At 42.6% G+C, this 20730-nt stretch overlaps 1 protein-coding gene across 1 annotated transcript; it reads left to right on the top strand.

Moving 5' to 3' along the window:
* The first annotated feature begins 1486 nt into the window (after positions 1 to 1486).
* On the top strand, positions 1487 to 19629 carry CACFD1 (calcium channel flower domain containing 1). The gene is made up of 5 exons (XM_027869639.1): positions 1487 to 1657; positions 10197 to 10269; positions 12487 to 12612; positions 13715 to 13822; positions 15138 to 19629. The coding sequence occupies exons 1-5, from the start codon at positions 1537 to 1539 to the stop codon at positions 15226 to 15228; spliced, it is 519 nt and encodes a 172-aa protein (XP_027725440.1). The 5' UTR covers positions 1487 to 1536; the 3' UTR covers positions 15229 to 19629.
* The last annotated feature ends 1101 nt before the right edge of the window (positions 19630 to 20730 follow it).

Raw genomic sequence — 20730 nt, 5'->3', positions numbered from 1 at the left:
GGTTGAATCAAAAGTCAGAATTAAGGTTGCTGGGAGAAATATCAGCAATCTCAGATATGCAGGCAATACTACTCTGAAAGCAGAAAGTGAAGAAGAATTAAGAAGCCTCTTGATGAGGTGAAAGCATCTAGTAAAAAAGTTGGCTTGAAGCTTAACTTAAAAAAAAAACACAAAAACCCAAGATCATGGCATCATGTCCCATCACTTTCTGGCAAATAGATAGAGAAGAAACGGAAGCAGTGACAGATTTTATATTCTTTGGGCTGAATGATCACTGCAGACAGACAATGAAGCCATGAAATTAAAAGACACCTGTTCCTTGGAAGGAAAATTATGGCAAATCTGGAGAGCATGCTAAAAATCAGAAACATCATGTTGCCAACCAAGGTTTGTATATTTAAAGCTATGGTTTTTCCAGTAGTAATGTATGGCTCTGAGAGTCAGATTATTAGGAAAGCTGAGCACTGAAGAATCAACACTTAAGGTGATGGAGAAGAGTTTTTTGAGAGCTCACTGGACATCAAGATGATCAAATCAGTTAATACTTAAAGAAATTAATTCAGACTATTCATTGGAAGGACAAATACTAAAACTTAAATACTTTTACCACATAATGAGAAGACTAGACTCAATGAGATTCCCTGATGTTGAGAAAGATTAAAAGCAAAAGGAGAAGGGGAAGATAGAGGATGAGATGGATTGATAGTGTCATAGAAACACTGAACATGAGCTTGGACAGACATCAGGAGATAATGGACTTGGTGTGCTATGGTCCAAGGGGTCACAAAGAGTCAGATGCGCCTAAATAACAAAAACCAAGAAGAGCTGTGGTGGAAGATGGAGTTAACAGAACGTTGTGAACCTTCTATAAAGGAAGGCTTTGCAGGAGTTGAGCACTTTTCCCTCCAATTAAAGGGGAGAGGTGATTGAGGGTGAGTCGAGGTGTTGAGTATCAAATCCTGAATCATTCTTCGTGGAGATAAGATTGCAGGTTATGCTGGGGCGGAGCACTTTGCAGAAAGCGTAAGGGATGGATTATGCTCAGTCAGAGCCAGGGTTCCAACCACATGTCCTTGTTCTTTCCATCACTAACCTGCAGAGTCATCTTGGGGGGTCACTTTACCTTAGAGTCGGTTTTTCCATGTGTTAAATTTCGGTAACGCCTACATGCCCTTCGAATCTCCAGAAGCCTCAGTCTAAACTTCGAGCTCAGAGGGAAGCACCAGCCTCTCCCGACCCTCACCTAGGCAGTACCAGTACCAGCCCCGCCCCCTCTACAAGCTCCTCCCCACGTTAGTTAGGTGGGCGGATCCCGCAGCTGCTCGCACCTGTGGAGGCTGCCCCAAGCCACACCCCAATATGCTAATAAGACGGGCGGTCCCACAACTCCTGAGCCACATCCCCCACAATTCAGCGCGCCTTCGGCGACGTGGAGCTGCCGATGGGTGGCGGAGGGGGCGCCCTATTGTGACGGGATCCGGCGAGGAAGGGGATTAGGGGGAACCGGGGGAGAACTTCTCCCGCCCGGACGGCACCATGAGCTCCCTGGGTGGGGAGACCTCGTCGTCCGACGCCTCCTCTCCGCCCCCACAGGACGACGGCATGATGTGGTGGTACCGTTGGCTGTGCCGGTTGGCCGGGGTCATGGGGGGCATCTGTGAGTATTCCCCGCCCCCACCCGTCGGCTCGCTCCCTTCTCCCCAGCCCCTTGGGTTAGGCTCGCGCGCACGCGCGCCTCCTATGTGAGCCGTCCTCCTCCCACGCCACCCCCTCCCCATCTTTTACACGCTTCCTGTAGGTCACCTCTCCCCCTCCCCTACTGGAGTCTCTGTCCGGGATGAAATGCCTGACCGAACCTCCAGCCCCCGGGCTTTTGCCTCCCCCACGCCCCGACCGTCTGGGATCCTGGTTCTCCATACGTGTTATATGGAAAAGCACGTTTTGTTTAGGGGGAGGGCTAGGAATGAAGCAGCGCATCCATCTTTTCCTTCCCGACATCCCCCTGCTGTCGATCTCCCAACAGCATTATCCTTATTCACGGCAGCAGTTGGTTGGAAACGTCTTTTTGTCGAGTAGAGTCTTTGGCTTCGTCCTTTCTCACCAGCTCCCCTTCCCGTGGCTTCTCTGTTCCCCCACTCCCCCAATAAATAAATAAAAAGCCCGTGCAACTCTATTCTGACACAGCAGAATGTCACAACAGGAAGCGGATGAGGAAAAATTTCCTAGGGGGATATTCTAGTTGTTAAATACCTACTATGTTCAAAGCTCTGTGTCTGGTGCAAATGAAGAACAGAACTGACCTGGCCCTCAGGGATGTCAGCACATAGACTGGGGAGCATAGATTTAGAGTTGGAAGAGCCTTTAGAAATAAGAATAATTAGTAGCCAACACTTGTATAGTGTTATTATTGTTATAAGTTATAATACTATTATATAGTATTATTATGTGCCAGGCACTGAACTAAGAGCTTTGCAATTATCTCATTTAATCCTTACGAGAAACCTGGGAGGTAGGTAGATACTATTATCCCCATTTTACAAATGAGGAAACCGAGGCAGAGGTGGAGTGGTTTACCCAGAGTCACACTGCATGTGGGACAGTAGGCTCAATAGGACTATGTTACTGGATAGGATCTAGATGAAAGAATAAGGGTTGGCCTTGGGTAGGGATAGTGGACCTCCTACCATTAGCTCAACTTTGCGATGGGAGAGTTGCTAAGCTACTAATGGAAAAGGTTCTGAGCCCTAAGATATAGATGGGAAGGAAATGGCTGGTGATCTGATGTCACAGAATACAGGTACAACAGATATTTGTAGAAATAATAAACGTATTCTTGGTCGGGTGGGAGGGAGGTGAAACTCATTGTTAGGTAGGGCAGAGGAGACTAGTGGGCCTCTCCTCCTTGGCAGCTTAAACTGGCACACTAAGGAAAGAATTTTCTCAACTCCCAGCTCTGACAAATGCTTGATCTCAGGTTGAGGTTCTTCCTGCTAACCAACCCACTTCTAGTTTTTCCTCTTTCACATTTGATTATGTGTGCTTGGTTACAGTTAGGGATAGGGAGTGGACCTGTGATGTTATTGGTATAGAGAGCTCTCCACATGAGGATATTCCCTTTTACCAATACAGGTCAGAAGTAGATTGAGGAACTGGATTTGAAGAAGTATCAGTCTGTATACTGAAACCTTCTATTTTGAGGACAGGATTTAGGTCAGAAAGACTGTGAACCAGGCACTGAACTCATTGCAGAAAGGAGAATGGCATGGAGGTTGGTAGAGAAAGACCACCAGGACCTGGATTTGTTGATAGTGCGATTTAAATGCTAGTTATTTAAATAGTGTAAACCTCAAAAGAAGAGAAGTTGCTGAGTGATGGTGTTTAGAGGGAAAGTCTAGAAGTAGTAATGAGGAGCAAGTAGTATTCTAACTTCCCCAATGAGACCAGTGAATAGTGGGGTATATGAGAGAAAGTATAGAAAGGAAGGAAAATGAATTTTTGAAAGAGCAACTATTGCATTCCAAAGATTTCCACCCCCCACATATATGTGTGTATATACATACATGTGTTATATATGTAATATATATGTATTTACATGTATGTGTATATTATCTGCTTAGCCATGCCTCCCTTTTTCCCCACTAATATTAAGCATTGAGTGTGCTAGAGAGGTTAAAAAGGAGGAAGGGATGGTGGGGTGGAGGTGGGGAGATTTGGGAAAGTGACAGATCTCTGGGCGTCTGAAATAGTTGTTATATAGGAGACAAAAAAGCCCAGCCACCTCAGTTGGATCAGGGTAGAGGCAAAGAATCCTATATACCTCAGTAGTCCCTGATGGCATTATAGTCCAATAATGGATGTTCTTAATGATACCTTTCATTAAGTAAAATTTTAACTGTATCTACATTTTAAGAAGGCAAGGAAAGTGTGTCATACATTCAGTTCATTTTAACGAACATTTATTTTGCACCTTGTGTTAGGCATCCAAAATGAAAAAATGATCATTGCCCTCAAGGAGCTTACCTGTTTTACTGAAGGGTTAGGACATTTAAACAAATGAATAACAAGATAATTTGAGCAGGGAACACCGCTAAGGGGATTAGGAAAGACTCTTGGTAGGAAGTGGTGTCTGAATTATCTTTTTCTTATTTTTTTCCCAATTATCAACCATTTATTGTCCCCCCCCAAAAAAAAACCTTATAACAGGCATAGTCAAACAATGCAAATTCCCATATTTGCAGTGTTTAAAACTATGTATCTCATTCTGCATTTTAGTCTGTCAACTCTGTCAAGGAGGTGGATAGCATTTTTCGTCATTGGTTCTTTAGAATCATGACTAAACAGTATCTTGGTCAGAATTAAAAATTGTTTATTTTTATAATGATGATGTTATGATATACATTGTTCTTCTGGTTATATTCACTTTCTTCTGCAACAAGTCTCTGATTTCTATGAAACCATCTCTTACTTTTCTTATAGCACAGTAGTATTCCATTATATTCATATACATAATTTGTTCAACTATTCCCCGCCAGATGGACACCCCATTAGGTTCCAGTTCTTTGCCATTACAAAAAGACCTGCTATAAATATTTTTGTCCATGTAGGACCTTTTACTCTTTCTTTAATTTTTTTGGGCTATTAATGGGTGAAAGGATATGCATAGTTAAGTAATTTGGGGGGCATAGTTTGAATTGCTTTCCAGAATGCTTGGACCAATTTACAGCATCGCCAGCCATGCGTCCATGCTCTTGTTTTCCTGCAGCCCCTCTAACTTTGTCCTTGTCCTTTTTTGTCCACTTTGCCAATCTGATGGGTGTGAGGCGGACCTCTGCATTGATTTAATTTGCATTTCTCTAATTATTAGTGATTTGGCCTTAGGTAGTTTGAATTTCTTTTCATAAAACTGCCTGAACCTAAGTTGAGTCTTGAAGAAAGCTGAAGATCCTAAGAGAGGAGATAAAAGAGGGAATGCATTAAGCTCAGATCAATGCATTGACTAGCCATGACTCCAGAGAATCAAGGCTGAAGCATGCTGCCCGATTCCTCATAAATGATGGACTAGAAGTACTGAAGGAAACAAGACATTTTTGATGATTGCCAGTATGTGCAATTGTTTGACAGTGCTTATTTGTTACAAGGGAGGGTTTTATTAAAAAATGGGTAAGAAGGGACTAGTAATAATGATACCTGCCCCCCCCAAAAAAAGAAAAAGAAAATAGGGTCATTGAAGTATTTTTTAAAAAAATAAACAAAAATGCACAGAAGAGAACAGAAGGAAGTTCAGAGGGACTCATATTCTATTTATTATATTTTTTTTTAAAGTGATGTGTAATAGAGATTTATGATTTCTCATATAATCTTTGTTTATTTACTTCCCTGGCTTTCTTCAAGATCGATCCATCTTCTGCAGTAGGCTTGCTGGTCATTCCCACTACTAGTGTCTTCCTTTTGAGATTACTTTCCATTTACAGTGTATATATCTTTTATATATATATATATATACATTATATATATGTGTGTGTATATATATATATATAAAAATATATAAAATCTTGCATGTCTTCTCCACCATTAGAATTTGACTTCCCTGAGAAACTCAGACTTTGTTTTTACCTTCTGAATCTCAGCACTTAACACAGTGTTTGGCATATAATGAATACTTAATAAATGTTTGTTGATTGACTCCAACAGAAATGGTTCTGTTTCTTGGTGTTTCTAAAATTCAGAATAACAGAATAAATTATTAAAGCTTAAAAAAGGAGGAGGCTGGTACATTTCAAGCATGCAGGACAACTTGAGAGAGGAGATAGAGTGCTGAGTTAAAGGAACAGAATGTAGGGCAGTTTGGATGAAATGTAGAGTACATGAAAAGGGGAGTCATATGAAATTAGCCTGGAAAGATAGGCAGTAGCCAAACTGAAGGTCTTTAAATGCTAAGTTGAGAAGTTTGTGTTTTATCTTAGAGGCATAAGGGAAGCACTAAAGATTCTTGAGAAGCCGAATGTGCTTTTGGCACCCAGTGGAGGATGAATTAGAGACTGAATATATTGGAAACAGGGGGATCAATTAGGAGGTTGTTGCTATGCGGCAGGACAAGTGATGAAGGCCTGAATTAGGGTGGTGTCCTGAACTAGAGCCTGGCCATTAAAAAGATTTATAGTTAGATGGAAAAGTACAAGGGGACTGGAGTCAGGAAGGCTGGAGTTCAAATCTGATCTCAGACACTTCCTAGTTGTGTGACCCTGGGTGACTCATTTAACCTCTGTTTGGCTCAATTTCCTTATCTGTAAAACAGGGATATAATAGCATCTACCTTGCAGGGTTGCTGTGAAAACCAAATTAAATCATTGTAAAGTGCTTAGCACAGTGGCATATAGTAAGTGCTACATAAATGTTAGTTATTATTATTATTATTATCACAATGGAATAATCATTAGTTACTTGGAATATTTACTTGTGGGGAATAGCTCTTTCCCTCAGTGACAGCTTAATGTAGTACTGCTGTAGTTTCAATGTTCCTGCTTATCCCTGGCCTTGAAACAACAAAGCGATTTAGAAGTCAATATAATTCTTTAAATACTTATTGAACAGTGGTCATAGGATTGTGACATTTAAAAAGTTTAAGAGATGTAGTTTCTGAGTAATTAATCATTTTATTAATAATACTAGCATACTATTAATGAAATGGTCAGTGACACTCTCCAATGTCAAAGACCCTCATGGAACCCAGTCAACACTTATATGCCCTTGGAAGGGTTCAGGTTCCTGAGGATGGCAATCAGCTCTGATTGGTTAACAAGTAATGAGAGAGAATGAATATTATAATGAGAGGTGGACCTATACTAATGAGGAGTCAGAGACCATGACTTTGAACATGTCATTTACTTCCAAATCACCCCAGTTTTGGGCAATTTAATCAAAGAATTTACTTCCACCCAGACCTGAAGAACATCATGGGCTTCCCCACTTAGATGGGTTCTGAATAAGATTGTTAGGAAAGTTAATTCAGTCTTATTATCTGTAGTGCCCTTCCCGGAGTGAAAGAGCTACAGGCTTCTGAAAAAGTCCTGATCCTAATCCAATAATTGATTATTAATATGAGAGCGAAATAATAATTTCTTTTAGGATCGAAGATCTTCAGGGCCTTAATGGTGATCTTGTTCAACCTCATTTTACATTTTAGGAAAATGAGGCTCAAATTGGTTAATCAACTTGTCCAGAGTCATTGGGATAATTAAGTTTCAGAGGCAGAATTTAAAGCCAGTTTGTCTGACTGCAGGACCAATGCTCTTCTAGATCTCTGCCATGGAGCCCAGGCTAAGGTCAATAAACCCTCAGGCTACAAAGGTTATTAAGACACAGTTGCTGCCCTCATAAAACTCACAATTTAGTAGGGGAGACCAAATATTCACCTAGAAGTATAATGCCAGTTGGAATGTCAGAAGCATTTAAAAGAGTGCTATGTGACTTTGAAAGAGGATGGAATTGACTTTTGACCAGGAAGATTTCTCAAAGACTTCTTGGTAAAGAAGAGGCCTTGAGTCAGTCAACAAGCATTCATTAAATGCTTGCTTTTGTACCAGGCTCTGTGCTGAACACTGGGGATACAAAAAAGGCAAGAACAGGCTCCCTGCCCTAAAGGAGCTCGCATTTTAGTAGGGATCAGTAGGGTTTCAATAGCAGAGATGGATGAGGAAACAAGGAAGAGTAGAAAACTATGGAGACATGTGAGGTCTGTAAAGTATTAGGCTTCTTCTCTTCTCTCTTTAATGAAAGAGCCCTGACCTGTCAAAGTAATCTAGAAATCAAAAGAAATTATATAGGTATGTTGGGGTCCTTTTAAAAAAATTTGTTTTTAAAAATTCTGAACTTAAATAAAACAAGCATTTCCATAACTAAGTGGAGTAGAAAAAAAGAGGATTGAACCTGAAACTGCAACTCTACTTGCTATTCATTTTAAATATACAACAAAATTATCATGTGACTTTCGTTTTTTCCTCCTCCCATCTCTAAAGCGATGGCTGCCATTAGACACAAATATGTATATATATCTCAATTCTTTCTCTGGATGCAGATAGCATCTTCCCTCATAGCACCCGACATTTGTAGTTAATATGGGGATTTATAATAGTCAGAATGACTTGGTGGCTCAGTGTTCTTAAAACAGTATTGCTGTTGGTATGTTGGGGTCCTAACTGTCAGAGGAATCCTGTGAAGCCCAAAGCCTTCAGTCTTCTGTTTTCTTTACCATATAACCCAGTTAAAGAATACAAAACAAACAAAAAAAACCTTTTTAATTTTTTCACAAGGAAAGAAAACATTAGAGAAAAGAACTACTTTTCTTCCTGCAAGTTCCCAATAGAACCCTTGCTCCTAAACTTTCCATTCTGTCTGTACTCCCTACCCTGACTGACTTGTGTGAGCAAATCCTCAGCTGATGAAGAATCGTGGTGGTGGGGGTCCAGAAGTTTAGTTTTGTCACCATTTGGGCCATCATCCTGTATTACCTGGAGTTAAGTACTGCCAACACTGCACTTTGGCCTCCCCAGCTGTGAAATAAGGAGTCTGGACTAAATGTTCTAAAGTTTTATGATTCTGTGACCGACTCCCCCTCCCAGGTTGTTAGTTTGTTCTCCTTCCTCAAATTACCACGTGTTTCATGCTCTGCATAGAAGGTCAACTTCTTGAGGGCTAGAAGCCTGTTATTATTATTTTTTAATCTTTGTGTCTCTACATCTAGCACAATGCCTTGTGTGTAAGAGGTGCTAATATAATAGATGTTCTTTGAATTGAATTAATCCAGAACTTAGGTAGCAAGCCTCATCAGCAGCAGAAGGAAGAATAGCCCCTGGAGTCTTCTTGCGGGAGGGTAGATGACTGGCTTTGGGCCTGGCTTGTTCATTTCCTTCCTCTATCTCCTGTAACCCAGATAAAATTTCACTGGAGAAATCCAGTCCGTGTTAGCCAGATCAGGTGCAGAAAAGCTGGTGCAAGTTTAATGGATTGTTTGATGGCTGCCTCACCCTGCTGTGAGGCCTCAGGCTTCTTTTCCTTGCTTAGTTGTCATATTTGAGCTTAGGATCTACCTTCCTCTCTTTGTAGTGAGCTTCTCTGTGCCTGGAAGAGGCACCAGTGCCCCCATGCTCAAGTGAGTTTGACTCAGTTTTGCTCATTCTCCTTAACCACATCTTTCCCAGAGCACAGGTTCTGGTCACATCACTTGCTCAATAAATCCCAGTGGCTCTCTTCTGCCTCTAGAGTAAAGTACTGGCTCCTCTTTTTGGGGTTTAAAGTGATACCCAGTCTAGCTCCATCCTACCTTTCCAGCCTTTTGATACATTACTTCCCTTTACACACACAGTGGTCCAGCCAGACTCGTCTTCTTTGCTGTTCCTCACATTGAGCACTCTATCACCTGACTCCATGTCTTTGTCCTCCAGACCTGGAATGCCCACTCTCCTCTCCTCCAGCTCTTAGATCTCTGGTTTCTTTCCAGGCTAAGCCCAAGCATCATCTTCTGTGTGAAGCCTTACCTGATCCCAATGCTGCTAATCTTCCCCCCTTCCTCCCCAATCCCCCCTTTACCTTCGTTTGTATATACTTATCTGGATATATATTCTTTCCCTATAGCATGAAAGCTTCTTAGGGACAATGGATGGTTTCCTTTCTGTCCCTTATGTTTGCCAGTAGACAGATTTCTTCTACCCTCAATAGGTATCCCTCAGTAGAATGAGAGCAAAAATCCCTAGGACATAGTAGCCAAGGGCCAGCACATAATAGATTTAATAAATGCTTGTTGATTGATTTCCTCTTGTCCCATCCTCATTGTCTAGTATGACTCTTCATTGAGAGCTCACTGCTTTCAGAGCACTGGTCTGGATTCCAGGGAAAATACTAGAGAAGACCATATTCCTGTCTGCCATAGAGTCAGATTTCTTGCACTGTAGTAGTGTCAGCATGAAGTTGGGTGAAGAGAACTGAACTTGACCTTGTCCTCTGATTCCCTGTGTGACTTTGCTTCTCTGAGCTTATTTCTCAAATAAGTAAATATGTATAAAAGTACTTTGTAAAGTTTAAGTTGTTAGACAAACCTAAGGGATTTTAGTTATTTAATAATGCAGAGTTCCAGCCAGGATTCCTGCTTGGCATTGTTTCTTTTTTGCTGCTAATTCTAGTAAATATCTCTTGTTTTCAAGCTTGTGCAATTTCTGGCCTCTTCAACTGTATCACCATTCACCCACTCAACATTGCAGCTGGTGTGTGGATGATGTAAGTAACACCATTGATCTTGCCTCTGTTGGGTGGTCTGTTGAGTGGATGTGATTTTCAGGTCAGGGCTCTTTTTTTTTTTTTTTAACATTCATATATATGTTCTACCCCTCTTTTTGAAGCAACTGGCCGATAGAAGCACTGGGCCTGGAGTCAGGAAGACCTGGATTCAAATATGCCTTTAGATACTATTTGACCATGGGCAAGTCACTTAAGCCTTCTTTGTCTTAGTTTCTTCAGTTGTAAAATGGGGAGAATAATAGTACTTACCTCCCAAGATTCTTGTGAGGATTAAATGAGATATTTGTAAAGTGCTTAGCATAGTGTCTAGTACCTAGTAAGTGCTTAATAAACCTTTCCTTCCTCCTTCCTTCCTCCCTCCCTCACTCCCTCCCTGCTTCCCTTCTTCCTTCCTCCTCCTTCCTTCTTCCTTCCTCCTCTCCTTCCCTCACTCCTTTCCTACCTAGATTCAGATAGGGAGTCTCATACTCAGACTCTTATCGGAGCATTATGCATGGGTTTCCACATTGTAAAAAGAATTTGGAAAAAATGAATATCTTGTTGGGACCCTGAGCAGCAGCAGAACTGGGAATATCAGGTGGATGCCAGGACTATGAGAACCAGGCTGTAATATAGGAGTATGTAGGTACAAGTGGCATTAATAAACTTGGGGTAGGAAGATTGGGGATTCTGTACAAGGTACCAACTATCAGAATACCCTGAAATCAGCCTGATAGTGAGTCAAGGTCTACCTCAATCATATGATTTTTAGTTATTTCTTTCTGGTGTTTCTGCCTCTGTTTCTATTAATTCATAGTCTTTTATTGTGTTGGAACTCTTCTTTATTTGTTTTTGAGGTTTTTTTTTCTTTAAAAATTATTTTTTGAGAGTTTCTAGTAGTTACTTTTCATTTTAGTGTTTTTGTGCCTATTTTTGAAGGGAATATTGAGGAATTGGGCTTTTTTCCCACCTCCCACGCTCCTGTCTCCCACTCTTACATGCTTCCTGCTGGAGTGGAAACTAGTCCCTTCACATAGATGGTGAGGTCATGGGTGGGAGAAGCAGGTCAGTGATAGCATCTCGTTGGGGGGGGCAGAGGTATTGGGTAAAGCTAGATATAGACCTTGGAGAAGGTCCAGAGAGGAGCTCCCAAAGAGATAGAAAGTAGGCCATTTTTCAAGAGTTGGTAGAGAAGAAAAGGTCAATATTCCTCATATGACTGAAAAGTTAGTTGCAAAGAATAAGCTGAGCAGTTCCACTGAGGATCAAATAAGAGAAAACAGGGAGTTGCTAACTAGATGTATCAGGTAGTTTTAAAAATTATATGTAAAGGGAGTTTGGTTAAACATAAAGAACTTGCTTTTCATAGATTACAAATGCAAAGAATTAAAAACTAAAGAGGAGTGGGGAGTAGTAGTTTATGTCCAGAGAATTTTATAAAGATAGCTGTCTATTTGTTCCTACTGGCTTATATATTCATAGAATGGCAGAATTATAAGAGGTGTAGGAGAGTTTAGAAACTGTAATTCAAACCCTTGTTTTAAAGAGGAGGACAGCTGAAGCCCGAAAGGCAGTGCCGTATCCAGGATTACATGGTGAGTTAATAGTGGAACGCCCTGCCCAGCTAAGAGTGGGCTGGATAATATGGTCATTTGGGGTCCCTGCAGCTCCAAGGGTCTTGAGTCTAACTTGTTTTTAAATTATTTTTCTGCTAAGCAGAGATTTTTTCCCCCCAGCTATCATTTGGCCAGTGGGCACATTCTTAAAAATCAGATAATTTATGTAAAACACTTGCTTCTGTGATAGTCAATAAGAAGAGTATAGGAGAAGTATGAGACCTAGAATCTCACCTCAAGGAATTTACATGGTAGTTGGAAAAATAAAATGAACATCTAGAAAACAGTTAGAGAATAAGTGCTAAATTGTGGTGGTGCTATGTGCAGTAGCATTCCAAGAAGGGTGAGGTTTGTGGCCTTAGGGCCAAGGATAGCTTCCTGGAGGAAGTACAGCTTGAACTATCCCTTGTAGAATGGGTAGGATTAAGATCCGTGGCTGAGAAACTTGGGAGAGCATTTTACATCCTTCTTAGAGTCCTTTTCCTTAACAATATGAATGACAGATTAGCATGCTTGGGACAAGTCATTGAGTGGGGTTTGGTTTGCCCTGTACAATTGGCCAGCCATTTGACTTTCACCATTTCTCTTCTGCCTCCTACAGGTTAAATGCCTTCATTTTATTTTTGTGTGAGGCACCTTTCTGTTGCCAGTTCATCGAGTTTGCAAATACAATTGCTGACAAGGCTGACCGGCTAAGGTCTTGGCAGAAGGCTGTTTTCTACTGTGGGTAAGGAGACCTGACCAGCAGTCAGAAAAACTTCATGGCATTAACTGTTTGTTGGCTTCTGGCCTGGAGCACAATGGCTAGGACTGCTAGATGCAAACTATTCCAAATGGTTTTCCCTTTTCAAATCCATTGTTTTCCCACTTAAACATTACCTGCTAGGAGAATAGGAACTGAGATTGAGCAAGTAGAGAGGAGAAGATTGAGGGGTAGCTTCATAACAGTATTTACCATAATTCTGTGAAGAGCTTAGCTTCGCATTTGCTTGTAGATACTCTGCTGAAGTTACTTCACTAAGTATTTACTGAGCACTCAAGTTAGCCTGTATTAGCTACTCTGTGGAGATGGAGAGTCAGAGAGACAGGAGACATTGTCCCTACATGCAAGCTTACAGTCATAGTAGAATAAATGTAAGACATATGTATCCATGAAACAGAATGGTGGAGACACACTGTGGCCAAACACAGAATCAGATGAATGCCTCAGTACTGAGGCAATATCTCCCTTGCATATCAGATGTGGAAATTTTGGGTGCTTGTCTCTGTGCTAAGTGCTATGGTGATACAGAAAAGTATGAAACCCTGAAATTCCCCCTGTAGCTCAGATATAGGATGCAACAGGAATAGATCCTCTATTGTAAAAAGAGGACTGACCAGGGAGTTGAGACCCAGGTTCTAGGCCTAGCTTTGCCACTAATTTGCTGTGTGACTTTAGATAAGTCATAGTCTGTCTCTGGACCTTGGTCTCCCCATCTTTAAAAGGAGAGGGTTGGATTAGAATCATAGGTTCCTCCTCCTGGGGGGCTCTGGAACGATCCAGGGAGGCAAGTAGCCTTGGGTGATACAAAATTTTTTTTAAAAAAATGCTAAAGGGTTAAAGAAAGTAGATTTCCAGGGTGGTGCTGGGTAATTTTTTTTTTTAAAGGGGGCAGTAGGCCTAATAAATTTGGGAACTTCTGGACTAGATGATCTCCAAGTGGAAGATCAGAGTGAGGTGGAGTTGGTCTGGAAATTAAGGGGGGCAACTGTACTTACAAGTAAGTGTGGAGGAGTCTGCCTCTAAGGAGCCCCCCTAATCTCTGGTTTTCTTGTCTGTTTCTCCACAGGATGGCAGTTTTCCCCATAGTCATCAGCCTGACTCTGACCACCCTCCTGGGAAACGCTATTGCCTTCTGCACAGGCGTGCTTTATGGACTTTCTGCACTTGGCAAAAAGTACGTCTGCTTCTTCAGCTAATTTTGATGTTGCCAAGTCATTTGTTGTTGTTGACTGTCCTGACACCTGTAACTAAGGAGGATCTGGAGGTTCTTTCCATTTTAAGTCAAGACCATGTAGTAATGCAGCGGCTGACCAAGATCATCAGTTCAGCTTTTCTGATGGCTTAATACCCCCTTTAAGGTCCCAAGGGAGCACATTACGGAGAAAGACAGGCTAAACATGCCCGAGACTCCTGGCATGTCATCCTCTGGCTGGAGAGTTCCATTGGGTTTCTCTGACAGTCTACAGGGGTACTCTTTCAGGAAAACCAAAGGGCTGAGCAGAGCCAGTCACCAAATCAGTTGGGGGTCAAATGCAAAGACTCATGGAGTTGAAGAATATGACATTGTAGAAACAAAGAGTAGGTATGAGTAGGAGATGGGGCATCAGTGACACTCAGGTTGGTAATCTCTCTGGTTTTCTGACTCCCTAGCAGGTTATTTCTTACCAACTCCTGGAGTTTAGCTGGAGGCCAGATGAGAACAGGAAGCTCCAGCATAGCAGATAGAGTACCAAACTTGGAGTCAGGAGACCTGAGTCTACCACTAACCACCTGTGGGACCTTAGCAAATTGCTTCCCTTTTCTGGGCCTCAGTTTCCCCATCTTTAAAATAAGGGAGTCAGACTAGCCAGGGTTGGGGAACCTGCAGCTTTGAGGCCATATGTGGTCCTCTGGGTCCTCAAGTGTGGCCTTTTGACTGAATCCACACTTCATAGAACAAATCCCCTTAATGAAAGGATTTGTTCTGTAAAACTTGGACTCGGTCAAAAAGCTGCACCCAGGGACCTAGAAGGCCACATGTGGCCTCGAGGCTGCAGGTTCCCTACCCCTGGACTAGACCATCTCTAAAGTCCCTTCCTGCTCTGTGATTCCCTATGGGTGTGGTTGGTCTTTGGGAAGAATTGGTGCCAGAGGACAGTAATCCCAGTCAGCTTCGAGGCAGAACAATTGACAGCAGAATAGCCCATCTCACAATAGGACTGTGGATATGACAAGTTGGGGACAGGGTCGGTCAAACTATTTCTGGTTTAAAACTCACCAAGTAAAACACCCTATGCTCACAAAACTTAGCATCTCCCTACATCTCTCCTAACAAAATTGACCCAAGGGACCAAGTTCCTTAGAACCTGTAACTAATGTTTATAGAGTTTTGGTGTAGCTTAATCCACCCTAAATTCAGTCTCAACCTACAGGAGGAAAATTATAGTTTACTTCTTGATTCTTACTCATTGCTCTGTCTGACGGTATCATGACTCCTTTTTTCCTCATAGGGGTGATGCAATTTCCTATGCAAGGATCCAGCAGCAGAAGCAGCAGGCAGATGAGGAGAAACTGACAGGGACCCTCGAAGGGGAGCTGTGAGCATCTGGCCCAGGATCGGGGCCTTCCTCTGTGGCCTTAAGATGAGCCTTTCTTCTCTAGTTCCGGTTTGCTGGCCTTCACACCTTCCCTTTCTGTGGGAGGACAGACACTTGGTCAAAGTGGAGTGGAGAAGACAAGGACTATGTGTCAGCACATGGCAACTTTGAGAAAAGCATTTAATTAGAGAGTCTTGGACAGTGCCTAGTGTATAGTGAGTGCTTGGGAAACACTAACTCAGGTGTTCCTGCCTCTCCATCTTTCTCACCCTGTCAGTTGAAGACATTCTTGCATCCTTCACCAGACTTGCATCTTTTGACCTGGATCTGCCTATTGACTCCAGGTCAGCCAGGGATGAAATTAACAAGGTCTGCGGCAGGCACTACAGAAAATTGGAGCAGAAATCATGAATCACAAGACAGGTCTGGAAGACAGGAGTCCTGTGGAAGAAGTTTGGCTGCCCAGCTTCCTGGGGCCATGAGTTCTTCAGTTGGAAATGGTGCAGAGCAAGCAACTTTCACATTTGCTGCCCCTATAGACTAGTTTGTGACTGGCTGCCAGATTGACTTTCATACTTAATATATTTTGAAAATTATCTAATGACCCAATAGAGGTGTGGGAGTAAACACTGCTTCCCCATTTCCACTACCTGAAACTAACTGAAAGAATCTTTCATCCCTGTTCTTCAGAGGTAGAAGATACCTGGGATTCTGGCCTTGCTGTACAGGACAGGGCAAAACATTCCCATTACATCTGTTACATCAAACTGACATTCAAGGCCATTTCTGAATCAGGGACAAAGTGTGGTTCAGTGATGGCAGGGGCTGCATTTCAAGAGGCCAGAGTCTGGTTTTCAATCTGCCTTCACTAGGAGTCAGGTTCAGGAGGTCAGGGCCAGAGCTATCTGTAGGCATGAGGCATCATCTTGATCTTGGGCCCAGCTTAGCCTCCTATTTCTTCCTCTTTGCCTTTTGTCCCTCCATTTCCCCCACTTGCTACATCAAGTTATGGAACTTTGAAAGCTCTGGATCCTTATAAGCTGTCTGTAAAGGATCTTCCAGTTTCTCTGATCACCTCTTCTTTATATCTCACTGGGGATGCAAAAGGCTTTGGAGTGAAAAGATAGACTTGAGCTTATTAATATGTGAGATGTGTCTCCTCCCAGTAGTTTCTTTGACCCTACCCTGGTAGTGCTGGGGTCAGCTGGAGCTCAGGGCTAGGATAACTGGCTACTGTGCTCCCCTCAGCATGCTACAGGCCCAGGAAGGTTCTTGACTGGTTCCTACAGGAGGGAGAATAACCTGAAACCATGGGAAGTGTTGGGGGAAGAGCAGTCCCAGTGATATTCCCTTCACTTACCTCTGAATTTTCATGGGATTTTATGCAAATCACTCTACATGCCATCCTGCCTGTCACTTGGTGATTCCCCATTGGCCTCCTGGGACCAGGGGGTAGCCAAGCCCCGCTATCAGCAGGAGGTGCTTGGTGCTAAGGTGTACAGAGAAGCACTCCTGAGCCTTCCTCTAGGTGAGCCTAGAGCAGGGGCTCTGATGCAGGTCTTCTTCAGTGACCCAGGTCCCACATGTGTGGGAAATAGCTCAAGTCAATTTAGAACTGACCAAAATAGAACCTTCCTCTATGGCCTCTTGGACTGTAGTTTTGGGTTCATTATCTCTGAAGATGGATCTGTCTTTCAGACCAATGGGGATGTGGGCAGAAATCACACCAGCTGACTCCGAAGCCCAAAGTCCCTACTTGTACCATCCATTCTTAAATGTTTGCACTTGCTGTTCTTTCCCATGTTGAGATATATTCCCCGCATTATACCTTTTCTTCCTCCAAGCCCTCAAGCCCAGTGAATCATCTTGTATGAGCTACAGTAGAGATGCAGGTGTCTGGTAATGAATCCAGGGTGAGATATATGGCATACTACCCCAAATTAAAGGCAGGAATGGTGGTTTTGGCCTGAGGCTGCTCTACATTGTGGCATTAACATCTGTCCTAGATTGGGATCTGGGCATGGAGAGGAAGCTCACGTTAGAATCATTTCTTCTTCCACCACAAGCTATTTGCTTCCTGGACTACTCACTAATCTCATTTGCCACCCTTCCTTTTCAGACATATCTCCTCCAGTGCCTGTGACTTCAAACTACACATCACTACAGTAATCATTCAGTCTTTATGCAATGGTCTGATCTGAGCTGGTATAAAAGTTTCACTTGATCCTATCTTATGCTGGGACAAGAATGATCCTCTCTGGAGTTCCTTTGGTCACTGGCCCTAAAGGACTTCCAGGGTTGCTGCTGAATGGGGAGTACTAGAGGACAGCCCAGCCAAGGCATGAAATAGACCCATGCACTTAGTTGTGCCAGGTTGGCTTGGGGAAGGTGGGGGGAGGCTGGGGATATGGGTCCTCTGCTAATATTTCAGAAGATTTTACCTTGTGGGAAGGTGTTTCACACCTTCCTTTCTTCTTGCTGCAATTTTAATTACTTACTGATTCCAGGTAGATCTGGGAGTTAGGTATAGAGAACAGACTTTATCTGTCACCTTCCATCCCTCAAGGGCTTTGGACTTAGCTTGTGAGAGTACAAACTGTTTGGGAGCTGGACACCCAAACTGAGCCATTGTGTGTATCTCTAGGAGAATTTATATCCCAGACTTCCCCACTGGCAAGGTCATTGCTCACTGGAATTCATCCTAACCTTTGAGTTTTTGACCAGATGAAACCTTTGGGGGTTTGTTGCTGATGTTACTCTTTTGTATTTTTTAAGACAATGATATAACTGACCTCTACCTGTTTGCGTCCTGTGGCCTAGGTGGCTTCTTCCTATCACTTATCAGTATCCTTAACTGACATCCAGGTCACTGATGGCAGCAGTCAGCATTTATTAGTCCCTAGGACATGTAAGGACCTGTCACTGTTAAAATTTTCAGAAGAACTAGTGTAGGCCCTTATAGTGGGCCAGGCCTTATTCCTTTTTGGGTGCAAAGGGATTGATTGATCCCTATATAATATTTTATATCGGCTATCAGAGGCCCAACTATTGTACAAGTAAAAACACTATAGAGCTGGTACATCTCAAGCAAGAAAGAGTCATAATAATGTCTAACATATAACACTAGTCATAATCTCACAGGAGCCTTGTGACCAGGAAGGGCTGAGTAATGGTTGGATGTTAAACACTTCATCAGGAGCTGTGGGCATCCTGGACAGTGTCACTAGAAGTGCAAAACTAGATAAGTGAGGCATTAAACCTTTTCTAGAAAATGTTAGATCTCCCCATTGTCACAGTCATGGTATGGTTGACTTTGTGGAAACAGGTAAGCATATTAGTATGGAACCATACTGTCCACAGAGCCAGATCAAGCTTAGTCTCAGCAAGCTATTTAAGGATAAAATGAGATTTGGCTCTCTGGAGAAAGTCATATGTGCCTTCAGGGAGGTAGCCCATTTCTCTTTGGAGATATTTTTTAGTTCACGGATCACTACAGTGACCCTCAGCCATAAGTGGCCCAAACAGGATCTGAAGAGCATTGTATTGAGAGCATTGTTGGAGAAGGCAGCAAATGCTTGCAGGATTATCCCATCTTTTTGTGTATGCAGTGAAGACCATTCTACCTCCTTATAGAGTGAAGTGGGAGATTTCTGTCGTCTTTTTGAAAAATCAAGCAAAAACTAAGCAGCAGAGATCTCACTCCAGAGGGGTTGCAGTATACAGAGGAGTCTGGTAGTGGATCTGAATGATTCTCCTGTCAGGCCTACATTTGCCTTTCTGGCCCCTTTGACGGTTTGTATTGTCTGCCTATCTATATATATACTACTGTAGTTCAGGCAGTTACTCAGGGAATTCAGGTGACATTTAGGTTGAGTGTTATGACACCTTATTCCTGTGCTCTGTTTAAGTTTGCTAGTGGATACCAAATCCCTGAGAAGCAGCCTTCATAAGGTGGGCAGACACCATCCTCAGGGGTTGCTGTGAGTGTCCAACCTAAACCAAGAAAGGAGGGTGTTTGTTTTTCAGACGTGAGGATTTTGGTGCATTGGTGCTTTGAATCGGTGATAAAATTGGAAGGAATTTTCAAGGTCATCTAGTAGAACTCTCTTAACAGATGAGATTGTGACCCAGAGAGGAGAGATGTCACGTAGAGTTTATGGCAAAAGCCAAGACTAGTACCCAGGTTTCCTGCTTCACAGGCCAGTGTTCTTCCCATTGCACTATATAATATCCAAAATAAAGGGCAAAGGGAGTCTGAGGAAGATCTGTCTATCCTGAGCCACGGGGGGTTTTGCTGTAGACTTGAATATTTATTTCCTCTTCCAGAATTTTTTCTATCTAGATTTTCCTTGTTTAGGTTTCCAGTGTAATTTGCATTTTGAGCAATAAAATGTGGCATTTGTCAGTATGACTTTTTTTTTTTAAAGCTTTCCTTTTCTGAATGTGTGAACCTGAAAACAAGTGAGATGGGTTGCTTACCAAACGGAAGTTTGGGGCAGGAATAACTACGTTAGTCATATCATAGGGACCACCAAAGTTGTTGCCATTGGGGATGACTACCAGGATAAGGCATAAAGAAGATTGAGTAAAATTCTCTATAAAGTCTCTAGAAGCTTTTGGATGAAGCAGATATTGGAGCACAGAGTTCTTTCGCATTAGGTCAGTAGGTTAGGTCTGGGAGGCAGAACTTTCAGATAGAGGGTCCCCTTGCTGTGTGCAGCTGTGAGAGCTGTGTGTGTGTGTAGCTGTGAGAGCTGTGTGTGTGTGTGTGTGTGCGCGTATAAAGAGAGCATGAGTTGAGAGTGAGCTATATTAACTTCTACACAAATGTGTTAATCATTTCTTTCCTGGTGGTAGGAGGTGCTCAGGAGCAATCCTAGGGCCTTGGGCACCTACAGAACTTTAGAATCTTAGGGATTATTAAGGGTTCAGAGGTTACAGAATTTTAGAGTTGGGTGGAAACTTAGTGGCTATCTGTTCAACTTCCTGTCCCATGCAGGAATCACTTCTATGGCGAATTTGACAGGTGACTAATCTGGCTCTGAATACTTCTACTGATAGGGACCTCACTAAATTTTGAGGTCACTATATGTTGGATGACTGTAAAAGTTCATTCTTACTTTGAGCTGAAACCTGTCTCCTGGTAATTCAATCTAACTGTGACCTCTGGAACCAATTATAACAAATCTAATCCCTCTTCAGATATTTAAACCAGCGGTTACATTCTCTACCTTGACCACCCTTCCTCAACCCCATCAAACCTTTTCTAGGCTACTGAGGAAGCTTCACAGTTTTGCCAAAACCTAGCTCTCCTGGGGCAGGGGTGAGGAACTGACTATCTCTGACAGTGGTAATTAAGGCTAGATGAGGAAAGGTTTCCATACTAAATGACTCTTATGTTATCAGGGCAAAGTTGGTTAGGCCATGACTGGATGGAAAGAGACGGCCAATTGTTGTACTTCCAAGCCTGACAAATACTGTGAACCAAGCCTGAGCTGGGGTGAGG

The sequence above is a fragment of the Vombatus ursinus genome, unplaced genomic scaffold (assembly GCF_900497805.2).
Source record: "Vombatus ursinus unplaced genomic scaffold, bare-nosed wombat genome assembly UNPS02014793.1, whole genome shotgun sequence".
Taxonomy (NCBI): domain Eukaryota; kingdom Metazoa; phylum Chordata; class Mammalia; order Diprotodontia; family Vombatidae; genus Vombatus; species Vombatus ursinus.
This window is presented reverse-complemented; position numbering and strand designations above follow the sequence as displayed.

Coding starts and splice junctions, on each gene's coding strand:
- CACFD1 (XM_027869639.1), top strand. CDS start 1,537: ATGAGCTCCCTGGGTGGGGAGACCTCGTCGTCCGACGCCTCCTCTCCG. Junction 10,270..12,486: donor GCAGCTGGTGTGTGGATGAT/GTAAGTAACACC, acceptor TGCCTCCTACAG/GTTAAATGCCTTCATTTTAT. Junction 13,823..15,137: donor CTTTCTGCACTTGGCAAAAA/GTACGTCTGCTT, acceptor TTTTCCTCATAG/GGGTGATGCAATTTCCTATG.